This window comes from Haemaphysalis longicornis, unplaced genomic scaffold (assembly GCF_048455015.1).
Source record: "Haemaphysalis longicornis isolate Haplotype H1 unplaced genomic scaffold, Haemaphysalis longicornis Haplotype H1 scaffold_2, whole genome shotgun sequence".
NCBI lineage: Eukaryota > Metazoa > Arthropoda > Arachnida > Ixodida > Ixodidae > Haemaphysalis > Haemaphysalis longicornis.
The window spans coordinates 62853135-62876593 of record NW_027526295.1 but is presented as its reverse complement, the minus strand read 5'-3'; the positions used below and the strand labels follow the sequence as shown (position 1 = coordinate 62876593).

Here is a 23459-nt window from a genome sequence, read left to right as displayed (position 1 = left end):
ATGTCGAAAACACGGCAATTTTCGCAGCGCTGTATCTCCGGAACGACGCCACCGGGCGCCGCCATCTTGGTCGCGTTAGATCGGCCGTAACTTTCGTTTTCCGGTCGCTCCTTCTGTCATCGCTGGCTCATAAATGCACAAACAGCAGAAAGAGAAAGGTAGTGAAACGAAGAAACCGATAGATTGTAACACGCGATTGGCTGTCCAGCCGCCTTTTTTGATACGGCTCTCCTGATTGGGCGTCGCCATGACAGCGAAAACATGGCCGCCGCACTGCTGCGCATTTTACGCTGACTGCGCTCCGCCGATGTTTTCAAAGTTTCGCGATTGACTCGGTTGCAGTTTACTCGTTTTATCTGTTGCGGTACTGAACAGTTATTGCGGCGGTAATGCTTGAGATCGTGCGCCAGATAGGGAAGTGCGCAGTTCAAAAGATGCACCCGCCGCGGTGGCTCAGTGGCTAAGGCGTTGCGCTGCTGAGCACGAGGTCACGGGTTCGATTCCCGGCCGCGGCGGCCGCTTTTCAGATGGAGGCGAAAAGCAAAAACGCCCGTGTGTACGAGATTTCGGCGCACGTTAAAGATCCCCAGGTGGTCAAAATTAATCCGGAGCCCTCCACTACGGCGCGCCTCATCGCCTGCGTTGCGTCGGCGCGTTAAACCCCCACAATCAATCAGTTCGAAAGATGCATCGAGAACGTGCCCGCGACATCGCCGTGGTCTGTCCTTGAGTGGCAAGCGCGGTCCGTGCGTCTACAATTGCGGTTCATGAAGCGAACTTTTGGACGCATTGCGAGCATTGCGATGTTATAAAACGCTGAGTTATTGCTGTGTTTCACAACGAGCTCGCAAGCTTCGAGAATGGAATGACCGACTCACCAGAAGTCGCAGCGCGCGCTGCATTGGCGCGACGTGTTCGGGCAGCGGCCGATAGCGGGATTGATTGCTATTGCACGTGAGTAATAATAATTGATGTACGCGAAGTGAAATTGAATGGGAAAAGCGAAGTGGCCAACCATAGCAAGGTTACCTAAATTACGATTGTGGGGGACGTGCGCGTAGGGAATTGATTGTAAGAGGGGGGGGGGGGGGGGGGGGGGGGGGGGTGCTATGAACCGTCACCCAGCTTATTTGAGAAACTTTTGCCGTGGCTCTAAACTAGATCGTACAACGAAGTCTGGGATTACAAAATTATATTTTCAGTGTTAAATAAATTAGAAAAGATGGCGTAAGGATGCAGCGTTTTACACTTCGATTGGGTTTTCTATTTTTGCAATGTTTGCAATTCTGTTGTCTATTTTGCAATGATTGATTCGCCTGAAAGTGAAGAGCATGGTATGCTAATAATAATCAATGTTGTAATTGTGTAAAAGAACTATATTCTGCTTTCAAATAGCTCATCTTATGCTTGTGATGCCCAGATATAACTTTTTGACACTGAACACCCTCATGTACTAAGCTGTAGCTTCAGCAAGGTTATGACACCCAGAAATCTGCTGAAAGTCTGCTGGCACATTCATATAAAACGAAACCATGCTTTGCTCTTCATTTTGGAGACAGCTATTCATTAGGCATACATCAAGTAAAGTATAGGTACCCTAGTAGCCCATAGTGAACTTTGTGGTACACTAGGTGTAAAACTGGTGCTTCTGCCATCTGAAGGCCTGCACATGAAAACCTTCAATTGGCCAGGGAGGCCTCCCAGATGCACCAAATCAAAGGGCAAATGTCCTTGAGATTGTCCCCAAGCAAGGACAGCAAGGACTATGCTGCTGGTGCGGTTTGAAAAATCGTGAAGTCTTCGTAAACTTTAAGAGCAGTTTTCTCAAAAGTGCGTTTTATGAGTTCTTCGTTGCTCGTGGAAAGGATAACATGGCAACCACTGGGCGGATTTTGACACTGTCTGTTTTATTTCGATCCTTGAGGAGTTCTGCAGGGTATGACATTCTCGGATTTTCATTTTAGGGCCTATAGTTATTTTTTTATGTGACATTTACAGCTGAGTCAGCTGTATACTACTGGGTACAGGTGAAAATAATGTTCTCTGTAAAAAAAATGAAGGGTGTAAAAAAAATTCGAAGAATGTCATACCCTGTAGTGTTCTTTTGACTACAATTGAAAAGTATTCTGAACTTCCTACCATATGTCAATACCTTGCTAGGCTTTCCACGAGCGGGCAACATGTACACCTCTGTAACACAAAAACTACTGAAGCTATCATCCTGAAATTTCAAATTTCACCATTTGGAGTGTTTTTCAATGCACCTACCAAATTTCATTACTCTATGTCAAAAAATAAAAAAGTTTGCTACGATCCCCACCTCCCCCCTTAAGAAATGCGGCATCTCGAACGCCCTTGATGGCACTGAGGACCACTTTCTGTGGGAAGACATTTCCGACAAGGCAACTTCAGGAGACAGCGGCAGCGAACCTGACGATGACTGAACGGACATCGGTTAGGTTAGGTGCTCACCACCTAAGCAACAGTTAGGTGCTTACCACTGTCTACAAAGAAAGCTAAAATATGTTAATTCATGTCAAATATGGTCAAGAAGTTATTGCATACCAAGGTTCCCGTACACCCTTAGCCACAAGTAACCATATTTTCGCGCATATAACCCGAATTAAAAATGCGAAAATTTCAGTAGCAAAGTAGGGGTGCAGATAATACACTGGGTATTCCCTTTAGAGCAGCTTCACAGCAATGCATGTAGTGCCGTGAAGCTGCTACGCAGTAACACTGACTAAGCCTTCCATGGCCGCGATTGCGAACAACATATACAAGGACAAGGTAGAAAAACCAAGGACGAGCGCACTCTAACAACTGAACTTTATTAGTGAATTGTGACTTTCGCCTTGCAGTCAGTGTATTCTACTTGCTAAATATACGCTTTTTCTGTCTACATAGTATGCGATGTGTTGCTTGAGCAGTAGCTTTGGTGCAGCCTTTCCTGTATCAAATGTGCAGGCAATACGCGAGGATCTTTTTTATTTTCCGGCGGGCTGAAAGTGGGGGTGCGGATTATATGCAGGGGCGGGTTATACACGTGAAAATACGGCAGTTGACTGCTGCACTGCTTCTTCAAAGAATGCACTCCATGCTGCCACACTCACACATGTGGGGGGGACCCCCCACAAGAAGGGAAATGGGAGAGAGCGAGAGCAAGAGAGAGAAAGGAAGGAGAGAGAAAGATAGAAATAGAGAGGAGAGAGAGAAAGAAAGACAGATAGAGAGAGAGAGATAGAAAGGGGGGTAGAGTAGAGAAAGGGGAGAGAGAAAGAGCGAGAGATAGAGAGAAAGAAAGGAGAGAGAAAGAGAGCAAGAGAGAGAGAGAGAAAGACAGATAGAGAGAGAGAGATAGAAAGGGGGGTAGAGTAGAGAAAGGGGAGAGAGAAAGAGCGAGAGATAGAGAGAAAGAAAGGAGAGAGAAAGAGAGCAAGAGAGAGAGAAGAGAGAGAGAGAGAGAGAGAGAGAGAGAGAGAGAGAGAGAGAAGAGAGAGAGAGAGAGAGAGAGAGAGAGAGAGAGAGAGAGAGAGAGAGAGAGAGAGAGAGAGAGAGAGAGAGAGAGAGAGAGAGAGAGAGAGAGAGAGAGAGAGCACTCACCGCCCCCCTGTGTAGGGGTCCCGTCTCCGAGCAGGGGCTCAGGGTGCTCGGGGTGGTGGGGCCCCCTCCTCCGCCATTCTCTGACGGCAGCCACAGCTGTGAGGGGTCCTCCTGACTACGCAGGGAGCACGGGGCCTGCGTCACAGAGGCAGAGAAGGAGTTGGGCCTCGTTCACACGGCCGTCACCTTCTTTGTCACGGCACCGTCACCAAAAAAAAAAAAAAAAGAAAACGCGACAGAGCCGTAACGGAGCAGCGTTCGTACTGGAACTCTCTGTCAGAAAACAGGGTCGCTTGCCTAGTGGTCAATTTACCCTAGAATTGAGCGTGCTTAATCTGAAAAGTAAAGAAAATGTGACATTACGATACACGGTGACCGTACCGTATTTTCAAACGAATAATGGAGATATTGGACACACAGCAGTGGCGACTCCGATGTCTCTATAACAGCACAAAACCCATAACCTGCTCGTCTGTGCAAATTGGCGGCCGGCGACCTGATCCACCGCCAAGAAACATCACTGGGTGGTCGTAGCGCGGCCTCTCGTTCTGTTTGCTAGTGCTGCCCCTCGAACAAAAATGGGCAGTAAAAAAACACTGATACAAGTGTTTTCAACGCTGGCCCATAATACGTCACTCTTACCCATAACATGTCAATATGGTACGAAATTTGCATGTTTTCTAATACTGCTTGCATTTTTTTTTTCAGCCAAAGAGAGCACCTTTCAAGGCTGGAATGGGCCTGATTACCCAAGGGTGGTTTTTTTTCGAATTCAACAAAGTGGTATTTTATCGTCATGCCTTCATAAATGCGTCACGAGGCCCTCGGTTGGGCTCCAATTGTTTCTCGACCTCAAATACAAGCCCCGGACGTACCACATGCATTGCTATGTGCACAGCCCGATACCAATAGACCAGGACAGTTACACAGCGCCAAACGGATTGGACGCCGTATTTCTAGCCTGCCAATACGCCCTATCCCACGCAATAGACTGAGAACCCGTCATACATCGAAGGACCAGCGCTGGCTGTCGCCGCCGTCCGAGATGCCCGAGTCGACGGACCGCTTGCTGTCTGCTGCGATGTGGCCATTGACTGCGCAGTGCTCCACCCTGCCGGGACAAGCAACAGGCAGCCACAATCAACCACAGCCAGCGTACAGGTGGTCTAACACTCTTCTCGCAGGGGTACAAAGCCAGTACGTACAAACACAATACTCTGCTCCCTCTGCCCTAAAAATATATGGCCCCTGCATGGCCCCGAAGAAATCAAAGAGAGCGCATCTGAACAAGAGCTGTCCGACAAGTCAGATTTCGCACTGAGCACAAGTTCAAAACCTCATGAGGGTACAAAAAGAATCAAGATGGCCTAGATCTACAGATAATGGTGCCCAGAAGGCAGGTATACCTTTGGTGGGAGCAAGTTTTCTACACTAAGCAGTTGCAATAGAACTGGACCAAAATCATGCAACAAAAAGCCAGAACAATACGAGTGTGTCAGTCTGCAGGATTATGTCCCGAATACTTTTATACTCTGTTTGTTTATCAGGCAAGGGGGGGGGGGGGGTTGCAGAAATAAAACAGGAACAATTCAGTTGGGCATTGATATATTTTAGTTCAATATAACAAAAACTTCGATATAACGGAGTGACAAAGTTTTATGTAGCATCACAGCCAATGAACCCCATGTATGTTTACCCTTGATATAATGAAAAACTTTTCCCGTAGTGTCAACAAAACGAACCCCGCGGCACTAGAATTCAAATGAATATACGCACAGAAGGACCATATCCCATTTGCAGAATGGTGTTTGAGGTGAAACTATTGCCAACGCCTGCCCACGCAGCCCTGGCGGACTTACTACAAAGTGTACGTGAATCGGAGGCAACCAAAGATGCATCAGTAAACAACCAGGGGGAAAACTGCAAGTGTTTGCTGCCTAATATTCTTCCAGACACAGCTTGGTCTACAGCAGTCCCCACCGATGCTACTGCCAGAACATCTCCCGTTTCCCAGCCACCAATGCCCTCACAATAGTGGCTGGCTACAGCGCACCCCTAAGATGTCTGACAGCGACGTCTGTCTATGGACAGGAGCTCTGGTTGGAAATGTCCTAGCGGGAGCAAGTGCAATCTTCCTGACTCGGCCGTCAAGAACGCCACTGCAGGGAGTATCCCCCCCCCTATTAATTTAACACACAGCCCCACACTGTGCTCGCAGAAAAAAAAAGCACAAGAACACCCCGGCACATCTCTGCACAACTGACTGTGCAAAGTAACGTCCAAACGTTCACAAAGAAATATTACTCTGCATTTACTGAAATACAGTTGACGCTCAATAATTCAGTCACTTAATTGAAATTTTCGGTTAATAAGAAGTGGTGTGCTGGTCCTGAAAATTTCACGTGCAATTCAATGGAAAAAAAAAATGCTCACTAATTTGATGCTAGAACCTATTACACTGGTTAATTGAAAGTTCATTCGAATTGTCGGGAACGCGGCACAGAGACGAGCCGAGACACGTCTGAATGCTATGGCGTGCACCCAAAAACTGGGGCCCCATTTAATTCCACGCTCGTGGCGTTCGTGGTTGTTTGCGCACCGGCGGCGCGTAGCCCGCACTCATCGCTTGTCACTCAGCCCCAACGCCATCACTCTTGCAGCGCTTGGCTGTGGCAGCAGACGACCTGAGCCGCTAGGGCGCCGCCATAGAATCAAACGCACGAGGTAACGGACTATTCTCGTAAAATTCAATACAGTATCTGACCAATTTTTTGGACCTGGAGGGGAACGAAAAATAGTCTGAATAAAAGAGCAGTCCGAAAAATCCGTGAATGATTACTCCTGTGGGACAACTGGCGGTTCCTCGGGAAAGTCCGGAATGTCCAGCAAGTCCAAAAAAATGGCCGGCTAGTGTAGTGTAGTGTAGGGTAATGAATGGCAGCGTACCATTGTCCCTGAAGAAGAAAGTGTGTGACAGCTGCATGTTACTGGTACTCACCTACGGGGCAGAAACTTGGAGGCTCACTAAGAGGGTTCAACTTAAACTGAGAACCACTCAGCGGGCAATGGAGCGGAAGATGATAGGTGTAACATTAAGGGACAAGAAGGGAGCGGAGTGGGTCAGGGAGCAAACTGGTGTTAAAGACATATGAGTAGAAATTAAGAAGAAATGGACGTGGGCAGGGCATGTAATGCGAAGGAAAGACAACCGCTGGTCATTAAGGGTAACAGAGTGGATCCCTAGAGAAGGCAAGCGTTGCAGGGGGCGGCAGAAAGTTAGATGGGCAGACGAGATCAAGAAGTTTGCGAGGCTAAATTGGTCGCAGTTAGCACAGGACCGAGGTAATTGGAGATTAATGGGAGAGGCCTTTCCCCTGCAGTGGGCGTAGATTGGCTGGTGGTGATGATGATGAGTGTATTTTCAAGATAAAAAACAGCACCGTGTTCTGTACTAATGTCGCCACCATCGCAACTGGGGCAGTGCACAGCTGAAAAAGTGGCAAGCCAGTTCAGACCTGTGTCAGCGTACGCACCACTGTCTTTTCAGGTCCTCAGCCTTCTCTGTCGTGTACAGCGCCATGCGAGCAGTTTGTGTGGTTGATGCTTCAGGCTTCGATTTAAACCACAAGTCTCAAATATGGATGGCAACTCAGACTTGGCGACGAAAGTCCAAATTCTGAATGAAATCAAGAGTGGTGGTGTGTCCCGGACTAATGACTATGCTGTTCTTGTGCTTTTTGTTTATTTGGAAGTTCGGTTGATTCAAAGTCCTCAGCTGTACCTGACGACTTCATATTAACGGCAGTTGACTGTGCCGGTAATCACCCAAACTTTCCACTGCTTGCATGTGAAGAACGCATCCCCCCTGCTCATTTCTGCCACACCCCAAGTGCGATTTCAAAAAGAAGGAAACTGCAGGTGCGCTGTGCTTCCGTCAACTAACGACCCGTGTCATAACTAGAGCCTCGCTGTTGCCGCAAATGGTTAGAGACGCCACTCTGCCAATCAGGCAAGTCGGAGCCGTACTCACATGCCGCGCCCCGGCCGTCCATCGGCCGAGTCCAGCAGGTGTCCCTTGCGGCGGTCCTCCTTGAGGGCCTCCAGCTCCAGGTACTTGAACACGTGCACCTGGCCCCGCCGGCAGAGCTGCACCAGCACACAACTCAGTCAACCTCCCTTCCTCACTTGTTCAGAAAATAGCCAATGAACGGTCATCGCCCTCGCTTTTGCTGTTTTATTTGCCTCAAGGGGGCACACTGGTCTTACACCAACAATGTTTATTTTTACAGTTATGATGATAAAAACTGGAAGATGTATGCAATTTTTCATTCTCACTGTAGATATGAAATTTCTTTCTGTGTAAAGAAACTATATTCAAATTTATTTGCATTTTTGTATTTAATTTTCAGAGCTTTTGTAAAAAAACTGTTGGAGTGATGCAGCTGAACAAGGTACCAGTGAACTGTGCCCGAATCAAGGAGTGCAATAAGACTAACAGTAGCATTCTACCTGGTCTGTAGCAGAAGTTAGGACCGTTTGAAGTTTGGGCTTGGAAGCTGGGAACCAGAAAAAACGGTTTTTCCTTCCAAGCCCAAACTCCTGCCAATCGCAGAGCTGGCTAGTATGACATCATAGGTTCTGTTGCGGGAAATGAGCTAGTGGGTCGCATGGCCATTGCCTTTTTTCCTAAATATATAGTAGCTTATTTGAACAAAGCTTACCTTAAAAGTGGTGTGTCAGTATGATTTTAACCAGGCAATCTTTTGAATGAACCAAACTTGAATTTTTTCATCATAGCTCCTTAAATTGGTTTGCAGGGCGGGAAAAAAAATGTAGAGACCACTTACAGACATATGGCCGCTAAAGAAACGCCACCTTTTGCACACTGCTTGCCACGAATGGGGCTCCTTTTTGTAATTTGGTGATTACCCATTCGGTTGTGATTTAAGCGGTTTTAGAAAAGGTGAAAGTAGCAACTGGTCCTGATAAATAGCAATTATAAAAGTTCCCCCAGCTTTCTCACAAGTCTCACACTTAAGAAACGAACTAGTTTAAATCGGTAGAAATGGGAATCACTAAGCTGACGTGCCGAATTGTTTCGGCGTCTGCGCTTGTGTCGCGTCGTGGTGTAGCCCCAAGCTAGCACATTAGAATGGCTAGGTTCCGCTGTCTCACCCTTCGAAAGACGCTCCTCTCTGTTTTCTTTCTGCCGACGCACGGCCGGGCTAGGGCGGCGGCATCCGCTGCTCTAGCCTGGCCGTGGCCGACACTGTGGCTGCATTTGGGACAGTGCCCCCGCAAACTCCAAGTAATGGCTGGCAGAATGTCTGGTTTCACTCTTTGTAGAGCCACGTGTAAGAATTCAAGAGATGTCGCTTGGGCAATTCTTGTGGGTGCCATTTAAAGCTTCACAGCGTGGACTGGAGCCAATTTTTTTCCCTCGTCTCAAAAGAGAAACAAGGCCTTGAGAATCAGGTCCCCGGCCTCAAGGCCACAAACTCGGGTTTGTCCCCCTTCCAAAGTACTTGAACATGCCCCGGGCCTGAACGAAGTTGCAACAAATACAATGAAAAAAAAAAAAAACAAGCGACTGAACACAGACTGACAGAAGGCAGACAATTACGATCCCAAAAGTGTGTGCGACGTTTCCTAGCCTCCCTTCTAGACTTCAGAGTTTCAGGGACTTCAGGGAATTTTTTTTTTTTTGCAAGACGTTCTTCAGCTTTCTTTATTGTGATACACCTCCTGATTATACTGGCCTAATAACAAAAAAGGAAGCTAAGCCAACGGTGCACATACAAAAAGCAACAGCACGTACCTCTTCCAATTTACATCACGGCTATGAAGCAATCACTCAAAACCGATTTCAAAGTGGTGTGCTGGCCACCAAATGACTGAACTAGTATTACCCAGTGCATTGGTTATCAATCAGAAACCAACAACGGCGACAGCACGCATGAATAAAGTGTTTGGTCAGAGTTTTTGCTGGAGTTTCAGTTTGAAAGAGAAAGACCAGTGATGATGACCATTTTGCAACGACTGGAGACAATGGTAGGTACGAATAAGAATGTTACAATGCGAGTCCTATAAACAGTGCTCTCGCACACTGCAGTTAGCTAGCGTTGTGGTTTCTGCAACATTTTTCTTCATGCCTCCAGCACAAAAAAAAAAAAAAAGATTAGAAGCGGATGGCTCGCTTGCAAGACCCGTATGCCAAGTGCAACCTCTCTGGCTCAAGTGAACAGCCATGATTCCCCTGCTTGAGCAAACAATGCTAAGTAAACACTAGGATGTGGCTTTACACGGTCAGCAACAATACAATGAGTCAGTCAGAAAAGTTAATTCGAGGGCACGTACAGTGGCTACCTATAAAGTGGGCAAAGATGGCACACTTTTGATAAATAAATCTGCAACAAAATTGGAGAGTTGATAATGGTGAAATCGGGCGCTCTTCGGTACCGGATACTTCGCTAATTAACTTTGCAACGGTGTTACCCCCACCTTCCGAAAATGGCCCACCTTCTCAAGAAGATAATAGGGGCAGCATCCAGGGCAAGTTGGTAATCCATAACAGAATAAAATAACTGCACACAAAAGGGAGACACGGATGAAGTGAAGACGGCTGTGTCTACATTTAGACGGCTATTGCGCCGTGTGTGTCTTCACTTCGTCCGTGTCTCCGCTTTTCTTGCGCAATTATTTTATTTTGTTACCTTGTCAACATGCAGTGTTCCCAACAAGGAAAACAAGGCACTGGCACTTGGCAGCGGAAGCAGCTTCATCCCGCTGATTCCAAGCGCTTTTTGTTCGACTTTGCAGACTATTGCCGTACGAATTTCCATTCGTGCCCCTCCAGTGGTGGCTGGTCAAGAACCGAGATCATCGCTTCCCCGTTAACCATCTGTGATAACCATGGATGCGTCTGCGTCAACTGAGCCGGGCTGCCTATAAAAGGACTGCACCTACGGACGCTCCTGGCACTGGCACTCGGCAGCGGCAGCAGCTTCATCCCGCTGATTCCAAGCGCTTTTTGTTCGACTTTGCAGGTTGGTTGTTTTATCCTGCCGTGATACTTAATATTTCATGCACACTGTATTTCGCTGCTGCTAGTGCTGTTGGTGCCAATATGTCAACTGACCCTGAATTGCAGTGTTTGGTATGCCAGGACATTGTGCCTCAGGATGGAAAGTATTTGACGTGCACAAAATGTGACTATGCCTACCCCCTGGGTAAATGCTCCGGCGTATCTGCTCCTGGCACTCCTGGCAGAAGTGTCTCTCTTATGGCAACATGGATTTGCGCGACATGTGAAACAGCAGAGAGAAAGAGTGGCGTTGTCGCTACCCAATCTGAAAGCTCCAGCATTGCTGCTCAACTAAAGACATTGAATGACAATGTCGCAAGTTTACTGCCTATCATAGGCAAGGTCAACGCACTGTCCGAGCTTCTCGTAACAGTTGGAAATATTGAGACTTCTATGAAGTTTCTTTCCGAGAAGTACGACAGCGTACTCACTAAGGTTGAAAAACAGGACTCTGATATTGCTGCCCTGAAGAAGCGTGTTGACCGCATTGAATCTGGTACCTCCCCCGCGATCAGGCAAATCAGGTTAGATCTGAACGAGATGGAACAGTATAGCCGCAGGCAGAACTTGGAAATTCTTGGGTTGGCCAAAGAAGAACACGAGGACTTGTTCGAAAAAGTGAATACTGTGGCTCGTAAACTTGAACTTCCCGAGTTAACAAGATCTGACATTGATGGAATGCACCGTTTGCCACAACGGCCTGGAAAAGAACCCGCTGTCATTGTGCAGTTTACGTAAGTTTCCTTGAAGCAAAAGTGGATGCAGGCCTGTTCTCGCCTAAGGGCCAAAGAACCAGACATGCGCTTCTTTGATAACCTCACGCCTTGGAATAAGCGGCTGTTGTGGCTTGCGCGTGCGAGAGCAGAGGAAGTTGGCTATCGTTTTGCATGGCAGAATAACGGACACGTTTTGGGTCGAAAGGATGAAGGTGATAAGGTGATTCGAATCCAAGATGAGCGTGATCTGGAAAAAATGGTCTAATGTAGCTGTACTAGCTGTAATCTGTTAGTACCGCAAATGGCCTTCGCATCCTCTGGCTGTGCTTACCATCATGTTGATTCTTTCACAAATAATGTATCTGGAAACAAAACATGCTCAAACTGTTTTTCGCTGTTTCACCTTAACATACGCAGTTTTAGAAATGAAGAAGATGAAATGAACATTTTTTTATCCTCTTTGGGCCACAATTTTGATGTGTTGGCGTTTAGTGAAACTTGGTACTCGGATGCTGCTAGCGTAGTGAATTTAAATGGATATAAACTAGAAACTAATAGTCAAAGAACCAAAACAGGCGGTGGTGTTGCCTTGTACATGAAGGAGAGCCTTTTGTATGAAGTTGTTCCTGAATATACTGTGATGAATTCGGGTATTGAATCGCTCTTCATTGCCACAAATGCGCATGTCCTAGGCGTTATTTATCGCCCTCCTTCCGGACCCCTCGAATTGTTTTACGGCGCTTTCAATGCAATCTTAGAAGATCTCTCAACTACAAAAAAGCAAGTGGTAGTCATGGGCGACTTTAATATCAATTTACTCCAAGTATCTCCTTTGAACACCGAATTCCTAAACACAGTACATGTCAATGGCTTTACAAACTTAATTGATATACCGACTAGGATTACATCTCACAGTGAAACGCTTCTAGACCTGTGTTTAACAAATTGTGAGAAAGAGAATACCATGGCTGGAGTGTTTACTAGTGACATAACTGACCATTTACCTTTATTTTGCTTTATTCCAAGAGTGATCGAGCACAAAACTCGTGCTTTATGTGCACCTAGAATCTACAGGGAGATGAATAAGGGTAATGTGAAATATTTCCGCCAGCTTGTGTCGTCCATAGATTGGAGCAGCCTTTCCACAACATCAAATCCCAATGCTTTTTACGACTTGTTTATTAATTAGATCATTGAGGCCTATAATAGTGCATTTCCTTTTATTACTCTGACTAAAGCCAGAAAAGCTAGAAAACCGTGGATTACACTTGAACTCTTAAAAAGAATAAAAGAACGCAATAAGTTGTTTGATAAATTTGTAAAATCCCGGGATTTATTGGTCCTGATGGATTACAAGAAAGTTAGAAATAAATTAACAACGGACATAAAGACAGCGCGCCTTCAGTACTACTCAAACAAATTTGCGAGCATTCAGTTTGATCCCTCAAAAACTTGGACGGTTATAAAAAATTTGCTTCGGAAATCAAAGGCTTCAGTGCCATCTGAACTAAAAATAGGAGAAGATACCTTCAGTGGTAAAGCCATAGCTAATCTGTTTAACCAACGCTTCCTGTCTTTTGGGGTGTCCAATTCACGTAGCTCGGATCCAAGGTCTTATCTAACTCAAAACGTGTGCAGCTCAATGTTCCTTTATCCTGCTACTATAACTGAAATTACCAATGTGGTAAATAGTCTAAAAAATAATTGTTCTTCTGGCTTTGATGGAATTAGTGCCGCACCAATCAAAGCTGTGATAGACCTGATCGGTGAAGTCTTGTGTCACCTAGCAAATTTAATTCTGTCTACAGGAATCTTCCCCGATAACATGAAAATAGCAAAAGTTATTCTTTTACATAAAGGTGGTGCGATTGATGAAATTAATAATTACCGGCCAATTTCAGTGCTACCTATTTTCTCCAAGGTCATGGAGAAAGTTATAAATTCTAGACTATCAAGTTACCTCCAAAAGCTGAAATTAATTTCCGGCAATCAGTATGGATTTCAAAAAGGGAAATCTACTGAACTTGCTTTAATTAACATCAAGGATAGCCTTATTCGCAACATAGAAAACCGTCTTTATTCTGTAGGAATTTTCTTAGACTTTAATAAGGCTTTTGATTCAGTTAAACCTGATATTCTTTTTTTTAAACTGTCACATTATGGTATAAGGGGAACTTCACTTCAGCTTTTTCGCAGCTACTTATCAGACCGTGAGCAATCTGTTTCAGTTCATGATGTTCAATCCGACAGGCAAAAAATATCGTATGGTGTACCACAGGGGTCTATATTGGGGCCAATTCTATTTCTTTTATACATTAATGATATTGATTTGATTCCGTTCACCCAGGATATTGTTCTTTATGCTGACGATACGAATGTTTTTTTTTCGTCCACTGATTTGGCATCCGTCATCGCTACTGCAAACTCCTGGTTACAACAGCTGTCCCTCTGGCTGGATGCAAATGAATTACAGCTTAACGTTAAGAAAACAAAATACAGTAGAATCTCGATGATACGATTATGGGTGATACGAATTTCGGGATGATACGAATTTCTGAAAAGTCCCGGCAAAATTGCATTGTTTGCAATGGGAAAAATTTCGGCTGTTACGAACGGACCTGCGCGGCCCGGCGGATGATACGAACGAGCCGGCGAGGCGCCCGACTGCCGAACAAGCAAGTGACGGCTCTCTCTCCCCATTTGTCACTCTTCTTTCTCCAGAAATGGCTGGGCTGTTGTTTTCTGCTCGCGAAAACGCGCCCCGCACGCCCCATGCGAGCCGCGAAACCTCTCGCACGCTGCGCGCGCGGCGCGGCCGGCGGTGGCAACATGGCGGCGGCTTCGGCCGCGAAGTGGCACGGCCGCTTGAGCGACTGCTTCTAGCCGCTCTTTAAGATGCCGCTCAAGGCAGGCACGAAGTTTCTTGTTCAGTAAAGGAGCTGATAACGTTGGCGAAAACGGTACTATAAAACACCATCCGCGCCGCTAGTGAAAGCGCCCATAAAATATCTGCCGGAGTGCTAAGCCTAAACATCTCGGGCGGAGCCAGCGGGCTGTCTCGAGCGTTTCGCAAGTCGTCAGCGTCTTTTTCTGACCGAGGTAGGAGATACCGCGGGCGCGAAATCGTCAATGCGGCCGTGAAAATACAGCGCGCGCAAAGCCGAGGCGTGCGAATCGCGTGCAAAAACGCACCATGCGGTTCACGCTTGACTGTTGCGGCGTGTAGCGAGCTTGGATACCGGGAGTGAGGAGACAAGCGCGAAGCTAGGCGAAGCGTTACGCGCTCCAGAAAGGACTGCTTTGTGACGTGGGGGTTAAAAAAAAGCAGAAAAAATCACGGATTTGGTCACGGCAAAGTAAGAAAAGAAATAAACGAAAACTTTTTTCAGCGCTCAATTTTTTGGTCTGTGTTGGTTCATACGAATTTCGGATGATACGAATATTTTTCGCGGTCCCGCGAGATTCGTATCATCGAGATTCTACTGTATATCATTTTCACGTCTAAGAATAGGCCTATGAGAATTCCTTGCCCTCTAACATTTCAATCCCTTCCAATCGAAAGAGTCCAAGTACACAAATTTTTAGGTGTTTTCTTTCACGAAAATCTTCTTTGGAATCACCATGTTGATTTTGTTAAACACAAGACCACACAATCTATTGGAGTGTTAAATAAACTGCGTCCTTTGTTACCAACACCTGTAAAGCGTCAACTGTATTTCTCGCTTGTTCATTCTCGTTTCGATATTGTCTGTTGGTTTGGGGTGTTACTTCTAAGTCCAACCTTAACTTTCTCGTTTCGATTCAGAAAAGGGGTATTCGTTTTATCAATAACTTGCCTATGGCTGTTGATACCTTACCTTATTTCGCACAAAATTTAATTATTAGTATTCAATATATGTACGAACTTAAGTTAGCTGAGACCATATACCTTACCTATATAAGTGACCGCGAATCCTTTCTCTTACGTTTCCAAGCTTGAAACGCTGTCTGTGCTGCCAGTGTCACTGGGAGCCAGAGGTCAAGTCAGGCGACATTCACGTTACCTTTAGCCTCGGCACCATGTACGCCATTCTGCCAAATAAACTTCAAATTTCAATCAATCAATCAAAATTAAAGCCGTTCCACTCAATGTGAAAGCTGTCGGAAGTGCAGAGCAGTGATTCGCCATAATGGGCTGTGGCGCCATTATCCACTCACTGCTACCACCCAATGCAATTCAAATTTCCCGCCTTCACAGTGCTTGCGCTCCCCTGCCTGAAACTGTGCAGGCGGGAGTTCTGTTACTTTTGTGCTTGCTTTTCCTCCCGCATGTGCCAACATTGCACTGCCACTTTTTTTCACTTACTATCATAAGTAAAAACCAACCCGACGTGCGTTCCTAACGTAAATGAATGCGGGCACTGCCAGTTAGCTACGTATATTTTGCCTCAAATGTACCTGCAGTGTTCTTTGCGCTACACAACGGGGAGATGTATGATACGCGCCAGCGGTTTACGAGTTTCAAATGCTTACGGCTAAATAAACCGCTTGGCTTTCGAAGCCTCTGGGTTACGTCGCTAGACCGGTACACCGCGTGGCTCTGCTTGGGTCCAGCAAGCGAGCTACGACGACAAGGGCAGCCCTTAAAGTGCTCTGCACTTGAAAAGATGAGAGGGAGAGGGGAGGAGAGGAGAGCACTCACGAAGGCAGGCGGGCAGACGAGGGGGTTCCCGTCGAGCAGCAGGTGTCGGAGGGAGCCCATGAGTCGGAGCGGGGGCGGCAGGCGGCCCAGCCGGTTCTCAGACACATCCAGCCGCCAGAGGCGCAGGCGGCACAGCTCGGGCGGCAGCTCCTGCAGCCGGTTGCGCCGCACCCGCAGGGAGCGCAGCAGCTGCAGCTCCCCGACACCCGCGGGTAGGCGCTCCAGGTCGTTGCAGCTCGCGTCCTGCAGCATGAGAGGGGTGGGAGAGGGGCAGTGAATCCAAAGTTTTACTAATGCTGCTACTACAGGGGGCTGAGTTCCTCAAAGCCTCTGGATGCAGCTTTTAGGGGCGAAGCCCCTTAGGGGCTGGGGTGGTTGGCATCTCCTGTTGTCGTTGCCGTCATCATATTCATTCGTCTCATGTAGTCACAGTACTAAAACAACGGGACACTCGTTCACACTTCGCGCTAGAACGTAACGCATACTAACAAAACACCAGGACACTCGTTTACGCCTCACGCTGGAGAGCTTCGTGCTTCAAAGACACAAGACCTTTACAGCAAAGCTGTATACCTCTACCCTAAACTGTTTCTTCTCCGTTGGCAAAAACAACAAGGTGCCAAGAATACACTTATACACTGCATGCTTCGCCCCTCCCCAGGTTTCACCTTAGTGGAGATGGCCCGGGATTTTTGTACTCAACCTCCTCCCTTTTCACTGAAATAGAAACAACTCAGTAAGGGAGAGAGAGAGAGAGAGAGAGAGAGAGAGAGAGAGAGAGAGAGAGAGAGAGAGAGAGAGAGAGAATGAGCTATGAGGTGTGCACTTACAACTGAGTCAGCAAACAAAGGCATGTGTCGCCTAAGTTGTTGCAGCCAAAGAACGACATGCCAATAGTTGCAGCTGGTTGCAACCGGTGCTGTTTCCTCCGCTCGCAGGGCGTCAGTCCACATCAAACAGTTCTGTCACGGCATCGTGAAAAAAAAAACCACTAGAGAGCTAACAGAAGCGTTTCACATAAAACTCCCGGGCCATCTCCACTAATATGAAACCTAGGTTGGGGCAAAGCATACAGTGTATAAGTGTGTTCTTGGCGTCTTGGCGTTTTTGCCAACTGAGGTGAAACCGTTGGGGGGTACAGGTATACAGCTTTGCTGTAAAGGTCTTGTGTCTTTGAAGCACGAAGCTCTCTGGCACGTTACGAAGCACTCCAGTGCTAGGTGTAAATGAGTTTCCCGGTGTTTTAGTACCGTGACTACATGAGACGAATGATTATGACAACAGCGACAACAGGAGACGCCAACTGCCCCAGCCCCTAAGGGACTTCACTCCTAAAAGGTGCGGCGATAGATGTGTTAGTGCCCCCTCAGTTTCTATAACAGACAAAGAATACTTTTATCAGTGCCACTCACAGCGGTCGTAGCGATTTTTGATATCTTATGGTTTCACTTTTTTAATGCCCTGCTTCCTCTTCGACTGCCGCGTGTGGCCCCTATTGTGTATATTCCATGTAAAAGGTGCTTTCATGGTTTTTATCTTTGGCAAGATGAACGCACCACCTGAGACGTCAGTATATGAGGCATTTTTTTTTTCGAAATGAGCCAGATCCAGAAAGCGAAACTAAGTCGGATAAAACTGCAGTGACCAGAAAAACTCGGCAACTTTCCCCTAAAAAAAAGGTGGCAAGACAATACCAGAGATAACGCCATAAAAACGTGCACTCATGTTGTAGTTTGTATCAAAAATGAGCCTTATCCTGGTGTTTTACAGATCAAAAATGGGCCACATCCATTCGCCCATTTGTCCGTTTGCTTTTGGCTTGACTGTTCGGACTGTTTCGAGGGTGTTTTCGGAATATTTTATTGCTTTTAGAAGCTGGCTTATAACAAATTCAGATGGCCATTGGTAGATCAGCAAAAGATCCATCCACAGGTGTCAATGACAAAGTGAACGGAAGAAGTGAAGGAAATGAAATTGAGAAATGTGAACCAATGATTTCGTTCCGTCTGACCCATCCGTATGAAATAACTCTCGTTAAGGGGGGAGGTGGGTCTTTGGACAATTTTTTTTATTTTTAGTGCCAGCTTGATGAAAATTGGCAGTCTTGAGCAGTTTTTTATGCTGATTTCAAATATGTAATTGGTTTCAACATAGCAGAATAGGTTGAAGAAATACAGTGCATTGAAATTCATTTATTGAGGCATTTCTTACGGGGGTTTAGGGCAATTTCGCTTTATCAAACTCAGAGATGAATTATATGGCCATAATGCCAAAGGTCTACTCTGCCAGGCTATGCTATTTTTATTCATTTCAAAAGCTTTTGCAAAGTATGCAAAAAGTGAACATTTTGTACTAACAATTTCTATAAAATTATTTCATCATTACTCAGTTTTGCTTATAGGTGAACAGCGACAGAGTGATAAAAATAGCATAGCCTGCTAGATCAATTCAATACGAATACAATGATACCAGTCTTGTCATCCTAGCTCAAGAGCAACATAACAAAACCCGCCGTAAGGCGGAGCACGGTCTCGCAAAAAACGAAACTGAGAAAAACGCATTTGAAGTTTCCGATCATGGTAACTTTTGTTACAGCGCAGCTACAGTAATAAAAATAGCATCACTGTGTAGCTCAGTCCTTTGTGAAGAAAAGCACACTAAGTATGTGTCTGTGCCACAAAAATAAGCGTAAAAAATTCAGCGTAAACCAAGCATAATCTCTAAAAATAGTTGAGAAAAAGTAAATTTTCTAATAATAAACTTCAGAAACCAGATGTACACTTTCCCAGTTTATTCCAGTGCATCTGAAAACTACATACAAGCACACACATCACATACTGCAGCCTTTTCCGCTACCTGTAATGCTAAAGCACAGCAGCCAATGAAAAAGTGACATTATTCCGTCATTCTTTTCAATACTAAAGCAAAGACTTAGGTAAATTGCAATTTTCTAATCAACGCTAGGGTTGTACAAATAGCATCACCTGCTAGAGCAATTCAATACGAATTGAATGATACCAGTCTTATCATCATAGCTCAACTGCAAGATAAAAAAAGACCCCGTAAGAGGGAGAGGCATCCCTCAAAACTAAAAACTGCAGGGCCGTGGCTGGATATTGCAATTTTTTGATCAACACTAGGGTTGTACCAATAGCATCACCTGCTAGAGCAATTCAATACGAATGCAATGATACCAGTCTTATCATCATAGCTCAACTGCAAGATAAAAAAAGACCCCGTAAGGGGGAGAGGCATCTCTCAAAACTAAAAACTGCACGGCCGTGGCTGGATATTGCAATTTTTTGATCAACACTAGGGTTGTACCAATAGCATCACCTGCTAGAGCAATTCAATACGAATGCAATGATACCAGTCTTATCATCATAGCTCAACTGCAAGATAAAAAAAGACCCCGTAAGAGGGAGAGGCATCCCTCAAAACTAAAAACTGCAGGGCCGTGGCTGGATATTGCAATTTTTTGATCAACACTAGGGTTGTACCATAGCATCACCTGCTAGAGCAATTCAATACGAATGCAATGATACCAGTCTTATCATCATAGCTCAACTGCAAGATAAAAAAAGACCCCGTAAGAGGGAGAGGCATCCCTCAAAACTAAAAACTGCAGGGCCGTGGCTGGATATTGCAATTTTTTGATCAACACTAGGGTTGTACCAATAGCATCACCTGCTAGAGCAATTCAATACGAATGCAATGATACCAGTCTTATCATCATAGCTCAACTGCAAGATAAAAAAAGACCCCGTAAGAGGGAGAGGCATCCCTCAAAACTAAAAACTGCAGGGCCGTGGCTGGATATTGCAATTTTTTGATCAACACTAGGGTTGTACCAATAGCATCACCTGCTAGAGCAATTCAATACGAATGCAATGATACCAGTCTTATCATCATAGCTCAACTGCAAGATAAAAAAAGACCCCGTAAGAGGGAGAGGCATCCCTCAAAACTAAAAACTGCAGGGCCGTGGCTGGATATTGCAATTTTTTGATCAACACTAGGGTTGTACCAATAGCATCACCTGCTAGAGCAATTCAATACGAATGCAATGATACCAGTCTTATCATCATAGCTCAACTGCAAGATAAAAAAAGACCCCGTAAGAGGGAGAGGCATCCCTCAAAACTAAGAACTGCAGGGCCGTGGCTGGATATTGCAATTTTTTGATCAACACTAGGGTTGTACCAATAGCATCACCTGCTAGAGCAATTCAATACGAATGCAATGATACCAGTCTTATCATCATAGCTCAACTGCAAGATAAAAAAAGACCCCGTAAGAGGGAGAGGCATCCCTCAAAACTAAAAACTGCAGGGCCGTGGCTGGATATTGCAATTTTTTGATCAACACTAGGGTTGTACCAATAGCATCACCTGCTAGAGCAATTCAATACGAATGCAATGATACCAGTCTTATCATCATAGCTCAACTGCAAGATAAAAAAAGACTCCGTAAGGGGGAGAGGGATCCCTCAAAACTAAAAACTGCAGGGCCGTGGCTGGATATTGCAATTTTGTGATCAACACTAGGGTTGTACCAATAGCATCACCTGCTAGAGCAATTCAATACAAATGCAATGATACCAGTCTTATCATCATAGCTGAAGAGAAAAATACAAAAATCTCGTAAGGCAGAGTACAATCTTGCAAGGAAAAACAAAATAAAAATGCACTAGAAGTTTCTGATCACAGCCACCTTTGCTACAGCTCAGCTACAACACAAATGGCACTGTCATGTAGCTGTAGAATGTTCTGCTACAAACAGGGCTAAAGCACAATAGCCGCCTAGAAGACACTGTCCGGTGGACCTAGAGCAGACCAGGGCTGTAGGCGGAGTCCCGAGCAGGCCCGTGTCGCCTCCCCAGCTTTGCTTTGACAGCAGTACTGTGGGAGTGGTCCTTCTGCGACCTCTGAAGCCTGGCCTGGTCTTTCTCAAGGCTGCGCCGCACCAAACAACTTCCTGCACTGTAGCCGAGGTTCTCTGCCACTTCCACGTTGCTGCTGGTGAGGCCCTGGTTGAAGCGGCTGATGGCTTCTGCAACTGCCCTCTCGATGCTGCGCAGCGAGGCGTGCTGACTCTTTGGGGCCTGCTCCCAGATCATGGCATGCAGGCTTTCGTTCGAGTTTTGCGTGATGCCATCACTACATCGCTCGAGCAGGGCTTCATCACTGAGACGTGTGAAGACAGGCTCCAGCGCCTTGCACACAAAGTCAGGCAGGCTGTTCTGGTGAGGGGGAGGGGCTTCATTCTTGGCCAGGGCACGGTTGTACTTACACCAAGACTCCGGTCCCTCGGGACACAGGCTGTGCTTGGGTGCCTGATCTGTCGACGACATGTGCTGCAGTATGGCCCCCCACTGCTCGCTGCATGCCTGGCACATCATGCTTGTGGCTCCTCAGGGCATAGCCGTAGTAGTTGGTTATCTTCTTAATGCGGTCTTGGGTGAGCCTTCCTTTGCCTCCAAGTGGTTCACCCTGGGCTCTACATTTGTCCAGAAGAGCACGCAGGGCCGCTCCCATCCGCTTGTGTACATGGTTGATGCAGTCTTTCTTCAGGACTTTTATGAAGCCGTACACAGCGTCCTGTACCAGGGCATGAAAAGTCCTGCTGTCTCCATCGGACAGCATGGTGGTGTAGCGCAGCTTGTACTTGTCCAGCGAACGTCGAAACATGATCAAAGCCGCCTCCACCTCCATCTGCCCAGCTTTACAGTCAATGTTTTTTTGGCACACCGGAGTGTGTGTGGTGAGCCAGTCTGCGTACGCTTCGTCGTCTGGTTTCGGGCCAGTCGAACAGCCCAGGCAGAAATTGGACAGAACGACGTGGTCTATGACAAGACCAGTATACATCTCAATGATACATCCAACAGAGATGTGTGAGCTGCGTCCGCATGTCAGCCAGGTGCCGTCAAACGTGACGTCAATGTTTCCGGGTGCGTTCCCAAACTCGGCGTAAAGTTCTCTGATGAGGGAAACACTCGCTGCCTCGCACTCGCTAGCCACCGCATTGCAGGCTTGCACCATTTTGCCCATGTGGCCCTGGAATGTCTTGTGGTGCAGGCCGCGATGGGAAATGTTCATTGCGGCAAAAAAGTCAGTGAGAGCTGTCGCTCCCTTTCCGATGCTTTGCATCCCTTTCATGGCGCGAACATTCACCTCAAAGGGTGTTATCTTGGCCGCACCAGCCACCCTCGGAGACGAAAACCGTTCTTCGCGCAGCCCACATGCTGAACACGCGAGCACGAGCTTCGCACAAAGTCCGTACTCCTTCTCTTGGTCCTTGGAAACAGTCAAGGTTCCGCCGCCGCACCCGGGGCAGGACACGAGCCCGAAGAACGAGTTTATCACGTCCAAGTCCACGATGACAAATTCTGTTCCACTTTCCGAGCTTTCGCTCGCTGGTTCACAGTCCAAAAGTTTGAACTTTCGCTCTGTCGCCGACTGCGATGCCAAACGCTTCTTTACGTCCGCCGCATGTATAGGCCTCCTGCGCTGCCCAGGGGGCGCTGCACAAGCGGCTTCCGGGCAGTATTTCCGGGTAGTACAAAGCTGCGCGGGTCCCATAGGATCCCGTGTTGACAGAAGCAAAATGAGCTCGACGCTCCCGATTATTTTGCGACGTGGTCACCAGTTCATCCCCGACGCGTCCGATCTATTTCAGCGATCAACTTGGCATTAGGGGAAAAAGCTTTGCAGCGCTTAACACGTTTACAGCGCCGACGAAAGTGCCGGGACCATGACGGCGTCTGCTATTCGCAGGTTCACCGATCGATGTTCGTACGAAGTGAAATTTGAAGTGAAATTTCTAGTTTAAACTTATACTCTAGGTGACAGAGACTTCTCAAAAACAGCCAAGAAGAGTGACGCAATCGGTGATGATCGCGCTTTAAAAAGCCAGCGAGTCCGGCGGACCGCAGGCTCGCCTGCTGCGGTGCGCCGCTCTTTTGCGTACCTGCACACTATGCGTGCACTTTCATTAAACAGTGCTCGTTTGCGTCGCCGTTACGAATACACAGTGCAGCGTTAGCTTGCCGTTTTGTTGCGTGTCTCAGTGACAAATTGCCGCGACCGTCAGAAGCGTGAAATCTGTTTTGCGATTCCGAAATTAGTGGCCCTAAAACAAAGTGGTCGGGCGAACTAAGAGGCCGCTCGCATTCCTTGTTTGCTCTCGCTTTACTTAATTACGCTCTTGCAGTATACATTCCCAGTTTGCACTTGGTAGAATGAGGGTCAGCAACGGCCGAGTTCCATGCAGCCGACACGGCGGAGGGCTGGACGGCAAATCGGAAGGAGGGGGGGGGGGGGAGGGGAGGAGGATCGCAAAGAGAAAAAATTCAGCGAATTTCTAATATTTGACA

At 46.7% G+C, this 23459-nt stretch overlaps 1 protein-coding gene across 3 annotated transcripts in view; it reads right to left on the bottom strand.

Moving 5' to 3' along the window:
• Lrch (Leucine-rich-repeats and calponin homology domain protein) overlaps window positions 1–23459 on the bottom strand; it is an 85268-nt gene that overhangs the window by 48521 nt on the left and 13288 nt on the right. For all 3 annotated transcript variants that reach the window (XM_077697922.1, XM_077697921.1, XM_077697923.1), the window contains exons 4-7: window positions 16085–16327; window positions 7634–7749; window positions 4612–4714; window positions 3604–3738 (exon numbers count right to left, since the gene is read on the bottom strand). In XM_077697922.1, coding sequence (XP_077554048.1) covers window positions 3604–3738; window positions 4612–4714; window positions 7634–7749; window positions 16085–16327 — 597 coding nt within the window. The remainder of the gene's footprint in view (window positions 1–3603; window positions 3739–4611; window positions 4715–7633; window positions 7750–16084; window positions 16328–23459) is intronic.